Source organism: Vigna unguiculata, chromosome 6 (assembly GCF_037176805.1).
Source record: "Vigna unguiculata cultivar grain cowpea cultivar isolate G323 ecotype 2 chromosome 6, ASM3717680v1, whole genome shotgun sequence".
Classification (NCBI taxonomy): domain Eukaryota; kingdom Viridiplantae; phylum Streptophyta; class Magnoliopsida; order Fabales; family Fabaceae; genus Vigna; species Vigna unguiculata.
The window spans coordinates 43,868,417-43,882,806 of NC_140797.1; the positions used below are offsets into that span (position 1 = coordinate 43,868,417).

At 30.8% G+C, this 14,390-nt stretch overlaps 2 protein-coding genes across 2 annotated transcripts; both read right to left on the reverse strand.

Annotated features, from left to right (window-relative positions):
* Positions 1-643: 643 nt before the first annotated feature.
* LOC114187951 (beta-glucosidase 46-like) lies at positions 644-7,903 on the reverse strand. Its single transcript, XM_028076399.2, has 13 exons — positions 7,635-7,903; positions 7,482-7,548; positions 7,339-7,397; positions 3,397-3,472; positions 2,972-3,046; positions 2,808-2,895; positions 2,475-2,730; positions 2,265-2,380; positions 1,934-2,186; positions 1,732-1,834; positions 1,453-1,561; positions 1,003-1,216; positions 644-912 (listed from the first exon to the last, which is right to left on the reverse strand). Exons 1-12 carry the CDS (start codon positions 7,851-7,853, stop codon positions 1,021-1,023), a joined length of 1,617 nt encoding a protein of 538 aa, XP_027932200.1. The 5' UTR covers positions 7,854-7,903; the 3' UTR covers positions 644-912; positions 1,003-1,020.
* A 2,255-nt stretch (positions 7,904-10,158) lies between these two features.
* Positions 10,159-12,431, reverse strand: LOC114187952 (glucose-6-phosphate/phosphate translocator 2, chloroplastic). Its single transcript, XM_028076400.2, has 5 exons — positions 11,795-12,431; positions 11,311-11,536; positions 10,993-11,215; positions 10,621-10,834; positions 10,159-10,429 (listed from the first exon to the last, which is right to left on the reverse strand). The coding sequence occupies exons 1-5, from the start codon at positions 12,293-12,295 to the stop codon at positions 10,418-10,420; spliced, it is 1,176 nt and encodes a 391-aa protein (XP_027932201.1). The 5' UTR covers positions 12,296-12,431; the 3' UTR covers positions 10,159-10,417.
* Between the last annotated feature and the right edge of the window lie 1,959 nt (positions 12,432-14,390).

Here is a 14,390-nt window from a genome sequence, read left to right on the forward strand (position 1 = left end):
AAAGATGTATTTGTCTATGAATGGACAAGGCATTTTAATCTGAAAATATATCACAGAATCTGGTATCAACCACTTAATTATGAACGGTGAAGCAGCTTCTGGAGTTTGAATCTTGTGTAAAAATAAGAAAGTTAGAAGATTATATAAAAATACCTAATCTTTTTGGTGTATTTCTTTGAGAAGTATCTTACTGTAGTATACAGAAAACATGTCTCATAAAGTGGGACAAGTAAAGGTCAATGTAGAAGGACAGTATATGGAAAAATACAAGAGAGATTTCAGTAGTGAGAGTGAAAACGAAACGGCAACTTTGGATTGCACAACATGGAAAATTGAAAACATCCTGGTTCTGTGTTAGAACTGATTAACGTTTTTATACACAGAAGAGTGCAATATTTCCTAGAGGTTGTAGAGTGAAGACAATGAGATTTGCAGGTTTGAAAAGAGAAATCAAAATAAAAGGAAAAATTGAGGAGGTGATACAGGGTTTTTAATTTTGCATGCTGCAATGTACTGGTGGTGAGTGCACCTTTTTCTAGCAGAGCCAAGCGTGAACAAGTAAGCCAGAGGTTATGACATTCACGGACAACTTGTTATAACATTTGATTAGGACGTGTTATTATTGCGTTAAGCTCGAGCCAACTTCAAAATTGTTTGTATTGTATTTTATCAATCTCTGTCTTGGTCAATCTCTGTCTTGGGTAGGGTCATTATGACTATCAGTTGCTTGCACGAAACTACCAGTGATTATGGAGTTATATATATATATATATATATATATATATATATATATATATATTGATTTATTTATTTATTGGACAAGATTACAGTAGATTGAAGGCCAAAAGTCTAAAGAAAACAATTACAATATACACACTTTAACTTCTTCAGCCCATTAATTTCTTGACTCACCTGTATATATTTCAGAAAGTAAGTGAGAGTGAGCCAAAACATTAACGAGGTACAGGAAGATATATCAGAATATAAAAAGGAATTATATACCATTCCATTGATTCTTTGTCATTCTTGAGTATGTGAAGGTTTCGTGGCATGAAGAGCAATGAAATCTTTGTACCAAGAAGCAGACATTCTTGGAGTCCTGTCAAGAGTGTCATAGTCCACACGATGAAGTCCAAACCTTATAGAGGATCCATGAGTCCACTCAAAGTTGTCAAGAAAAGACCACAAAAAGTACCCTCTCACGTCTGCTCCTTTCCTGTTCATGCATCAAACAATTTTTTAATCAACAAGACTTATCATGCATGTTATTTTAAGTTTAACTTCGAATCGGCGTGTAAAGTATATATTATAAAATTGTTTTATCTTTAATTATCTGGAATCTTTCTGTACTTTCTAATTAATTATCTCGTAATATTTTATCAAGAGAAAAAAAATGTGCAAAGTTTGGTGTGTGTATGTACACTTTTCAAAGTAAGATAGGTATGTCAACACCTTATTGCTGTGGCCAAGGAATCCAAGTAAGCACGCAAGTACTCCACTCTTTCCAGGTCATTGATCATTTCTTTAGTGGTGAGGTTGGAGTTCTCTTTCATCCCAACTCCTATGCAAGACAATGTATACAATTCAAAATCAATATTTCCAAAAACTACTTTTACTCAGTTATTCTCCATGTAACTCAACTTTTTCTAAAAGGTTAAAAAACTCCAAATAGATTATGGAAGTGTTTTGTATTAAAGATTGGAGGGAAGAACGATGGGTATTTCCACTCACCATTTTCAGTAATGAACATTGGTATATTGTTGTACCTCTCCTTAATGTAAGTCACAATCTTCTCTATGCCTTGTGGGTAAACATACAACCACTCAAGTTGAGTCTGCATGCATGAACTCCATATGATTAACATTATTTCCCGAATTGAAGGTGCGTGATCTTCGATCTAGAAAAGTTATTACAGGGTTTTATAGATACACACCGGTTCTCCAATGCTAAGGCCATTCATTTTGGCCGATGTGAGAGCAAAACCTTCTGTCCTTGTAGACCCTTCTCCCGGTTCACACACTGAGTGGATGCAGTCCTTTACAAAGTAACTAGTATAGTGGTTTACTCCAATGAAATCTATTGCAGGTTTCATTCTTTTTAGGCTTTCTGGAACTGGTGGAAGGTCTTCTCCCAATATTTCACGCATTTCCCTTGGATACTCCCCTAGGATAATTGGGTCCAGAAACCTGCACGTTTTCACGAGCATAGTTTTGAAGAATTCATGCATGCATTATTCAGTGACAAAATTTAACAAAGGCATTTACCAGTTCATGTAAAATGATTGAGCTCGCTCCGCAGCTTTCTTGTCTTCTGAGGAGTTGGTGAAGGGTTCAAACCATTTAGTATTCATGGCAACTCCAATTCTCCCTCCTTGATTTTTCTGCCATTCAAACCTTTCTCGTAAGATTATTGCTCATATCTGGACACCTATAAACTCTATACACATTGAGTAGATAAGAAAACTCATGTCTTACCTGATATTTGGTTCTGTAGAGATGAACAGCAGTGGCATGGGATAAAAGAAGGTTAGAACCTGCAATGAAAGGTTCCCTTTCTGAGTCCCCACCACTGGTGCAATTCCCAAATGAACCGGAACAACGACCAGGAGGCCATAACCCTTTTCTATAGCCACAAATAAATGCAACATTTGGTTCATTAAATGTGATCCAGTATTTCACTCTGTCACCGAAGTTCTTGAAGCATATGTCTGCATAATACTTGAAATCCTTCCTACAGAAATCAACGTATATTTGTGAGCATACTCTTTTACTCTACTTTTATTATGTGTTGATATCAGAAGTACTTACTCAATCTCACGACTTAGCCAACCTTTGTATCTTTCCTGAAGTTCTTGAGGAATATCATAATGTGATATTGTGACAAAAGGTTCTATTCCTAAATCAAAATCAGAAAAGGAAGAGTGTTAGAGATAGAAAAACTACAGAATTAATGATATAGAAAAAAATGAAACCTCTGGAGAGAAGTGTGTCAATGAGACTGTTATAGTAATCAATGCCAGCCCAATTCACTTTGCCGAATCTCCCCTCTGGATCAAATTTATAATGTAATAGTCAGAGATAAAAAAAGTAATTGCATTTTGTTATTTTTAAGAATTCAAAAATAATTAAATTAACTAATGTTTTGGGCTTTTGATGTAACATTAATTATTGTATTTATAATTTATTTTCAAATAAGTTAATCAGTTCAATATTTGTATTTTCAACTGATAATAAAACTAATACATTTACTGTTTGAGAAGGTTATTTAATGTGATCAAAGTTCACAATTATGATATGTGAGGATGAAATTGTTGAATTAAAATTTAAAAATAAAAATTAAACATTTAAGAATTTAAATGAAAAGTGTAATTATTTTTTAATTAAAAAGAAAGCTTACTGGGCAGAATTCTGGCCCATGATATTGAGAAGCGATAACTGTTGATTCCAATGCCTTCCATAAGATCCACATCTTCCTGTTTTTCAAGTCATATATCCATAAAAAAAAACATTCCATCAAACAATTAGTTGGAGGCCCTCCATATATTTTTCTCTGCAGCTTATATAAAAAAGTTTTGATTTTTCTCCTCTTTTGAATTTTACAATTTAAAAATTATAAATGACTTCTGACTCATATGATTTATAGGTAAAAAATATTCATAGATTCCTGGAGTGTACAATTCAAAAGTAAAAAATAATTTTGAATGTATATTATAAAAATTAAATAACTTTTTTTAATTGTATTCTGAAAACCATTTCTTTTGAAAAAAATTAATTATATAATTTAAAGTCATTTTTGTTTTTCAAATAAACAATCCAAAATTAAATAATATATATATATATATATATATATATATATATATATATATATATATATATATATATATATATAAAGTATAGGAGAAAACATATGGAGGTGGAGGAAAGTGCCTTAGTTAGATTGTATCACTAAAATTAAGATCGACAAAAACAATCATGCATATTTAGATACCCATACTTGAACAGTTAATCTTAATTTCTTTTATCAATAGTAAATTATCTACTTATAAAAATATGCATAATCAAAGATGTAAAAACTAATTCAGTGGAATAAGTATCAAGAAAAAAGTCTCAACAAGTTTAAGAATATTCTGATTATACGAAACTGTTGAAAACTACCAACAAATTCAATGCGTGACCCTACTTACAACCAGAATATCATTTTTAGTGACTAAATTAAATGTTGAATGTCTCAAACTGAACTAAATTTCTATTTTACTCCAGGACTTGTCTAATGGACTCAAGCAAACAAGGCTCAAACTATATATATATATAACAAAAAGAAAATCATATTATTAAGTTATATTAAAGGTTATACATTCTATATTTGTCAATTATATAATTTTTTTATTAAATTGAGAAAATTAATAGTTTTATATAATAAGTTACTCTGTTGTAATTTTTAATTAGAATTTAAATAGTAAATAGTCATCATTTATATTAAAAAGTTATCATATATATAATCTTCTAAATAATATTAAGCATATTTTATTTTTTAAATTAATTTTAACTAAAAAATAGACGAAATCATAAGTTAATGCTGGTTGGCCCACTATCACCATCTTACTTTAGACTTAACTAAAGATGCGTTGACAAAAATAGATATCTGCTGCCACTAAGATCTCATCTTCCTGTTTTTAGAATTTAATATCTACGTACATACTTCTTTATTGGTCCAAAAAATTACAATAATTTACATTTTTTAAACAAATTAAATTCTTTAATACTCTCACTTTATTAAAATGTTTGATGTTTATAAATTATTTCTCTTTAAATTAATCTTTTACGTGCTAATATAAATAATATATTTATTATAAAAAATATTTATTGCTATTTTTAATTGGATTTTTTATTATTGAATGAATAATAATATTTTGCTGTATTTCTTTTACTCACTTTTAATCTAATACACAATGAATTAAAAATGTGTCAAAAAAAAGTGAATCAAAATAGACCATTCTGTCTTTCTGTCTTTCGTGTTTAAATTTGTTTTCTATCCATTCCAGATAATGCAGTGTTTTATTTTTAATTATTATTTGGGCTATATTTTATATATATTATTTTAGAGTTGGTCTAGTAACTTAATATAAATAGTAAATTCATAAAAAGCATTGTATAGTAATTAAATTGATTAATAAGGAAAAATTATGACACCAACAATGATTTGTAGTCATGAAATATAAAATATGATAGATGAAAGAAAATGACATCTTATCTTAAAGATGAATCTAAACCCTCAACCAATCCTCAATATTGAAGTGGACTTAGATTCATTTCAACTTGTTTAAGTACTCTATTCATTGAAATGGAATTCACAAGTAAAATATCTTATCCATAAAGTGTTAAATAGCTTTACCTCAACCCACATTTCCTACCGATTAGAATTTTTTTTTTGTGCTCAAACTAGTTTTATATAAAATCATTAGGCCCATTCTAAAATAAATAAATAAATAAAGATAATTTAGATACAATAAATGAAAATTTAAAATCTTGTTCTAAAATTTGTTTCTTATAAATAAAACTAAATTTATTATTACATATAAATTTAATACATAAAATATAAAATATGTACACATATTTAATAAAATAATATTATTTTAATTGCTTTTAATTTAAATTATTTTTTCTCATGCACCTACCCAAATTCATTTGATTCGACATACTAAATAATCAAACTAAATTTGAATGGTGTTTTTTTACCGTCCAACCTAATTTTATTTGATCAAGAATAAAATATAAATACAATCAAACTCAGTAAAAATTACAAAAAAAAAATATTAGTTTCTCCCATAGTTAATTAACTAATTTCATAGATAGGATAAAGTACAAAAAAGAAAAAAAATGTTGAATTGGAAATGATTGACACCATTTAGGCTCTATTTTAAGGCTCCCACCAGTCTCTATTTGAAAGCTGCAAGATCGATGCAAGTTGGTACTTTGTATTTATTTATACTATTATTTTGAGAAGAAGGTTTATATTTATTTTTTTAAATTAAAATAATTATTTCATTAATTTTTTTTAAATTTAACTGTTTTTTTCATTTTGACTATTTATTTAAATTAAATTATTTTAAAACTAAAATAACTATTTATAATAAAAACGATACTTATAAAATAAATATCTAGTAAAATATTTATATTTATATTTATAATTAAATTAAATATATTATTTTTATTATTATAAAAAAAGAAAACGACATCTATTTTCAATGGTACATGAAAATAACTTATTGAAAATTCGATTCATTATAACCAAATAGAAATAATATAGTGAAGAAAAAATTGATTCATTAATATTAAAATCATAATTATTGCGAGTACTTTCTCAGTTTTTCCTTATTTTAATTTACAATCACTTAAAGTAAAACGTTATAAATATTTTATGATTGATAAAGTAAAGTTTACTCTATTAGTTTTAATTACTTTACTTTTATATTTCTCTTCAACAATAATTTCCTAACGTCATTCTTTCTACACCCATGGTGGATATTTATTTCAGTAATAACAGGTTAATTTCAAATTAACTTTTAACTTATATTTTCTTATCACCCCTTCGTCTACTATTATTTTCAGTCAGAAAAGCTTTATGATTAAAATTAGGGTGTGCAATTTATTTTATACTAAAGAAAGCAACTTGAAAAACGATGGATAACATGAACCACGTACAAATATAGAATACATGTTACATAAACAAAAACATGCTATATATATATATATATATATATATATATATATATATATATATATATATATATATATATATATATATATATATATATATATATATATAAATGACATAAATCTAATTTTAATAATTTTGACTTCTTGAAAAGGAATAATTATATAAATATTTAGTTTGATTATATTTTTTATCCATATATATTTTAAAAATTTGTAGTTTTATTTTTCTTTTTCTTCAGTATTCAGTCATTATTATAATTGTAGTTTTATTTTTATTTTATTTTTAATGTTATAAAAATAAGCATCAAAATTAAAATTAAATTATGCTATTATATTTTTTTTTACACATTTCATAGCGAAAGGTTTACACTGATATTTTATATATAATGGAAGAGACGTGAAAGTTTATTTTTTCAGATGTAGGAAAAAGAGTGAGATAGATTGAGGTAGACTTTTTAAAAGAAATATTATCAGGAAATTTGTTTTGTTAGAATCTTGAAAACATCGTCCCAAATAAAACCCAGGATTATTAAAAATAATAATTATTTGTGTTGATAAGTTTTGTTAGAGAAGGAAGAGGAAGCGTTGGATGAAGCAGAAACAGAAGTATGCAAGATGGTACCTTATAACGATGGTAATGATCATCAGCAACATCGCCGTTACTTCCATCAGTTATTGTTCCTGAAATGTAGAACCATGTAAATAGCTATGGATTCTTTCCCAATAAATAAGTATTTTAGAAAATAATGAGTAAGAAATGTGAACCTGGCTTGTGAGTGAAAACATCCCAGTTATTTAGCCCCTTTCCATCAGCCAAGTAAGCTCCTTCAATCTGCGAAATTGTTCATTGTTTGGCAAAATCATTCACCGGAGAAAATAAGAAGAATAACCAATCACAGTGTTTCACGGAGAAAGAACCTGATACGAAGAAGATGCAGTTCCGAAAAGAAAGTTCGGTGGAAATGAAGAAGTTGAATGGTGTTTGAGGGATAGAAAATCAGCAGAAACCCATCCGAAGAGAATGGTGAGAGAGAAGCTTAGTGCAAGGAGTGGTAGGAGTGGAAGTTCCATGTTGTGTGTGTTTGAGGGAATGTGGAGTAACAAATACTTGAATGCAAACAAACAAAAACAACCCATAATGGCTAAGATGTCATCCAGGGAAATTGATATTTCACATGCTCTCCTTTAACTATACGTGATTTGATTTTATATCACCAAAAGTTCAGATTAGACAGGAAAATAATTGAGTTTAGCTCCGTCTATTTATTTCAAATATTTTCAAAATATTTTAGTTTAGGTTCAAGAGTATGTGAACATTGATAAATCTTATACATAAAGCAGCACTACCTCAATTATTTTATTAATGCTTATATTCATATTCTATAATTTCTGTTATTGTTATTAATTTGAGTATCACAATCTTACGATAATCTTAAATAGTAACTCCATTATTTTATTAACTTTTATATTTATATTTTATCATTTTTCTTATTTTCACTGTTTTAGTTAAAAAAAGACCGGAATCTGATTAGTCAGAGCATTCAAAGTGTTTTTTATTTTTTATTTTTGTCATATGTCACTCTTTATTTTACTTTTTCTAGTCTCCTTAAGACTCTTTTAATGTCACTTTAACGCACTCGTTACTCTTTATAGTCCGTTATCTGACTTATCTCTTTAATTCCCTCTTTTATCATCATGGGACATCCTAGGCAACATCTACTATTTCTCCTCCTAAAGTATTCAATCGATATTGGGTTGACTGGTTGGGCCTATCACCACACAACCCCCTAACCTTTAACTCTTTGGAACATAAAGGCTAGAAGGAAACCTGTTCAAGATGACTTACTCAATAAGGGACTGACCGGTTGTACCTATCACCACACAACCCCTTAGCCTTTAGCTCGTTGGAGTGTAGAGACTAGAAGAAAACTTGTTCAAAATAACTTACTCAAAAAAAGGACGACTGGTTAGGCCTATCACTACACAACCCCTTAGCCTTTATCTCTTTGGAACATAAAGGCTATGATAAAGCTTGACCAGGTATGGACTTATGGACTTTGACATGGGTCCGTGATTTTCAAACTTCCAAACGAGAGGGATGAGTTCTATGATAAATTCCTACGCGTGAAATATGATTATGAAAAATATCGAGACAAAATACAAGAGGATCGAGCTGGATGGGAGAAGAAGGAAATTGATTTGACCAAGGCAATTCTAATTTGATCACCAATTTGGAAAGAATGAAGATTGATCTGGAGGATGCCAAAGACTTTATTGTTAAGTCTTTTTGAGAGGAATTCACAACAACTATGGAGCAAACAAAGATGCTTTATCCAGATACGAACTTTACTAGTTTAAATCTGACGAAAGAAGTTGTGGATGGTCGGTCAACTTGTTGATATTCCTACATGTTCCTGTTGAAAATACAATTTATGTCTTTTAGATTGAGTTTTACTTGGTGTAATCGTTTTGGATGTGTGCTTAGTGCAACACTTTAGTACTTGTGTTGGGCATTACTTTGGTTGCATATCGTATTTTGCATGTTTGTGTTTTTTAATTGAGAATTTCTTGGCCTTGCTATCTTTTTTATTTTTGCGTACCTAAAGAATTGGATAGCGTACGTGCGCAAGCTGTGTAAATATTTTTTCATAGATGATATCTTTATGAACTATGGGTGTCACCTTCAAAACCTTGATTTTAGAGTTTGTTTTTCAAAATATATAGAATAATGTACCTGCCCACTGATTTTTACCTTATTTTGAAAGAGTTGGGGTAGCACTATGTTCTTCTTTCTTAATGGTCTCTTGATAAAGGAGATTATAGCAGACTTTGACATTTAGGAGATTAGTTGCCCCACAGTAGATTTTGAGATTTAGGAGACCAGTTGCTCTTCTAGAAGATTTTTTTTATTATTTTAAGAAACTGATGGCTCCCGTTATAGACTTTTTTGACATAGGAGACCGATTGCTTCCACTCCATAATAGATTTGTTACTCTTAAAAGAATTATTGCACTCATAAAAGATTTTTTGGTCTTAAAAAAATGGTTGGTTCCATAATAAATTCGTTGATCCTAATTTTATCTGTTAAACCTAGTAATAATGAGGGCATTATCTTGATGTCATGATGGGATCTTCAAATGTGCAATGTCAACAAAATTATCAAATCAATAATCATGATATTATTGAATGTGTGACATTAATGTATGATATCATTAAAGATTAAAATAAAAAAATTGTATTGCTGTATATTAAAGTAAAAATAATAATTTTTATTGTCTATTAGAAGATGAATGAACAATTGATTTGTATAGACAAATTTAGTTAAAAATTAAAATAAGTAAATAGTTTGATTTAAATATTAACTTTTAGTAATATTAGAGAAATTAATTATAAACAAATACTTAGCTTCAACAGCGAAAGTTGGAAGACGCACTGCTCTAAGTGATTTTACAATGATCTTTTGAAGATTTTTTTCATATACTTTTAGCCTCAATATGTAAGCACTCCATCCTTCTAAATCTCATTTACACAAAACATGATTACAAATTCTGCGGATATGACCCCAAAAAGAAAGCAACTTAATTCCTATTGACGACATAACTTAATAGCTAATAATGCCATTATCCTCATCAGTGACACTTTGAGCTCCAACCATGAGTCATTCTTCCCTTTTGTTACATTACAGCTTCAAAATTTCAGCCTCACTGTTTAGCCTGTTCACAGAATTAACGAAACCTGTCAGTTTCTTTAACACACATGACAGTGTCCGATGTATCACTAATAGAGTGCATTCATTATATAGTAAACAACTTGATATGTATTCAAATTCTTCCATATATAAAAAAATATTGCTTATTTGACTTTGTTTTCACAAATCAAATGCTTTAAGGGATGATTAATGCACCTGTGAATAGAGGAAAGTGCCAAGAATTGCAATGGCAGCACCAAGAGCATTGATGGGCTGAACAGGGGTGTGAAAGATAAGAATAGAAGAGACAATGACCGAAATCCTCTTCATTGTGTTTCCAATGCTGAATGTCAATGGAGAAATCTGATCCAGAGACATATAAGAGACTTGGTTGTACAAGTGATAGAAGACACTCTGAGCAGCTACCCACCTGCAAACATAAAAATTCACCACTTCAAAACATTTTCTCAAGAGAATCACGAAATTAAAGGCAGAACAATAAGAAATCTTGTTGGACTAATTTAAAGAACTCAACAGTTAAAAACTTCAAATACAACACCTTCAATGGAAGATTGTAGATGTACTCACCACACAAAATTTGGACCAATCTGAGACATAGCTGATTGCCAGCCTGCAGCCCAAACCCTGGGGCCTTCCACAGCAATGGCAAAAGGTGTGAGGATCAACAGAGACATTATGGAAAGACAGGCATAGTAGTTCATTCCACTAACAGACATTCCCTTCATTCCTTTCTTTGAGAATATATTCCTGAACACAAATGCCAAATTGGATATCATAGCCCCCATGAAGCCTGAAACAATCAAAATTTGTCATTTAGAGTGTTGAACTAACAAAGATTCTACATTTGTCAAAGTCAGAAACTTGCTGTTCAGTAAGTAATCATACCAATCATATTGAAATTGAGTTCAGTCACGGCAGCTAGTGCACAACCACCAATGATTGGCATCAGTGACAGATAAACCGGCATGGGGAACGCTTCCCCAAGCAAGAACCTTGACACCAGGACACTGAAAGCAGGCTCTCCACTCTTGATGATGTGAGTGAAAGAGACAGCAACCTTGGACATGCTCACAGTTGCAGCAACATGCCCAATTGTGTGCGCCACCGCAACCTGCACAAAAAAGTTGAAATTGAGTACTACTGTATCATCAGCCTTTCAAACTAAACTCGCATCGTCACACCATTTGACCACACACAGAGAATGAATTACTTTATTGAATTCTCTCAAGTTTTTCAATTTACAATAAAACTTTTCACAAACAGTTTATAGCCAATCACATCATGAGTGTTTCTTCGCCCACATGCAAATAGCTAGGAAAACGACAAAAATGCAAAAAATAGAAAGAAAGAAAAAAAGGATTTTTCTTACGGGAAACAAGGCCTTCCAGAAATCGAAGTTAACTTTTGGGACTTCAGCAACTCTGGTGGCCCAGGAGATTAACATCATGAGGGAACCAGCGGCGAGGGAGAGAGTGGAGGTGAGCCAGGGGTAAGGAAAAGCATTCAAAACCTTCTTGTTGTAGATGTTGAAGACCACATTCAAAGCCCACCAGGTGGCAAAATACACCCCAATCTTCACCCTCTGAGCAGCATCTTCACCCGGAAGTTCAATGTTAATCTCTATGGGGCGTGACCTGTCAGCCTCGTAGGCCTGGCACTCCGTCACCCTCTTTCTCTTCACCAATGCCATGTTCTCTGTGGATGAAAGGTACAGCGGTTTCTGGGAGCACAACTGAGAGGGACTTATGCTTTGTTCAACGTTGTTAACGGTTGGTAATGTGAGAAGTTGAGGCCTTGCTAGGGGAAGTTTTCTGGTTGAGAAAGCAGAACAAGTGAGCGATGACGCTGAGCATTTCGTTAAAGAGATCATGATGGCTGCTTCTTCAGTTTTCTGAACGTTGGATATCAGAGTTAACAATGGTGAAGTGATTACGAATGTTGCAAGGAAGGGAGAAGGGTTGGTGAGAAGATGGCAGAGTTGGAAACAGGGTTTTCTGTGAGGAAGGGGCGTTAGAGTTGGACATTTATAGAGAATAGGGATTCCATAGTTTGTACCAAGTTAACAACTAACGGCGTAGATTTTTACTGAATAAATAAATAAAATTAATATCTTAAAGAGAATTTTCTTTGTAGTTTCAAAAGATTTTTCAATATCGTCATCTCTATCATAACTAGTTGGTTTTTGCTGATACTGCCTTGTGGTAGATTTAAGATATGAAATATACAATTTAAAATTTTTAGATATAAAGAAGTTTAGTTTACGCATAAAAGATGTAAGATATAAGAGTTTGATGACGGGAAATTTGAAGTTTTTTTATTTATTTATATTGGACTAAGATTAAAGTTTTGATTGATAAATTATGAGTGGTAGATAATTAAGTTAACTGATTTGTGAAGATTTTGAGTAGAAGATTAGAATTTTGAAGTTATAGGTAGAATGATATCGATAAAAAAAAAGGCAAATTTATATCATTTAAAACCAAGATTCTGACTGATAAAAAACAACTCGGAGACCAAAATTGGGTCTAGTCCAAACTGGAGAAATTAAAAGTATAATTAAAAGATAAATTATTTAGATATAACGCAACTAGGTAGTTGAGTTTTTATTATATCATTTTCTGATATTATAAATGATTTAGATAGTCAAACTTTTTCTAGTGATATTTGAGATAATTTTATATTGTTTATAAGATATAGTCAACCATTTTTCATTATTTACGTTAAACTTAAAGCAAAACTTGTTAACATAATAAGAGAATAAATAGATAAGTAAGAGATATATTTGATGTATAAATAAAAATATATATCATATTCTTTTCTTCTCGGTCTAAAGCTAAGTTAAATGAAAATTTGGATAATAAGAGAAATTGCCGGTTATCGAATCATAGATCTTTTTGATCACGAGATAAATTAAATAAACAAATAAAACGAAAACGAAAGGAAAAAATACACCAAAATAACGTGTTGAGATTTTCGATTATGGTAAGGAAGATTAAAACTGTGTCGTTAGCATTTAGTCGCACTAATCACGTTTTTTTCTGAGTCAACAATTTTTTTGAAACGTAGAGCTTCCAACATGACAGCCACTGCAGTACAAATTAAATTGGAAGTTTGCAAAGAAAGTAGGTGATATGAACACAACTCAACAACTACTTCACACTAACTAACGTTTAGGAATAGTATCATCGTTAACTTCTTTTTGTAATTAGTTAGAATGTAAAATTTTTATAATTATAAAAAAATAAAGAGATGTGAAATTTGTTGGACCGTAAAAGGTATGATGATGATCTTTGATGAAATATTTAAAAAAAGTTGCATGATGAATATGGTGGAGCCTACAAGTGTGGTCTATCCCAGCATGATCAAAGCAAGTACAACAATAATTGTGGTTAACCTTTAGCTTCTGGTGATTGTGAACCGCTAATTGAATTGCCTCGAAGTTTGTGCATAAACGACAACCCTCACGAGTTCAACGACTGAGGGCTGAGAACAAAAATCTTAAAAATCTGAAGGAGAAAGACAGACACTACTTATCTCTGGTTGTGATGTTTAGCACATTATGACGCTGATTAACAATGTTTTGGTCGCTGCAAAAAATGTGTAGTTTGATTTTTGAATTCATTATTGACGGCTGGTATGAATCTTAAACGAGTTTGGTGTGGTCCAGTTGATGAAAGGAACAAGGTTTGGTGTCTTGCATTTTGGAATGAGTTTGTGTTTGCAAATTCAATTCTGACCGTTCAGAACAAGCAGAGGCCTTCTTACTCTGGTTAGGGTGCTCCTACCAACTCACGGAATCACTATAATGATAATGATCTTGCAGGGAAGAAAGACAAGGGATGTGAAAGGATCGGGTTTCACTCTCTCTTTCTCACTTGGGTAATAAAAATTTATTTTCATTCTCGTTTTTATATTTAACGTATCATTTTTATCTTTTTATTGGATAACAGATATACTCCTATATT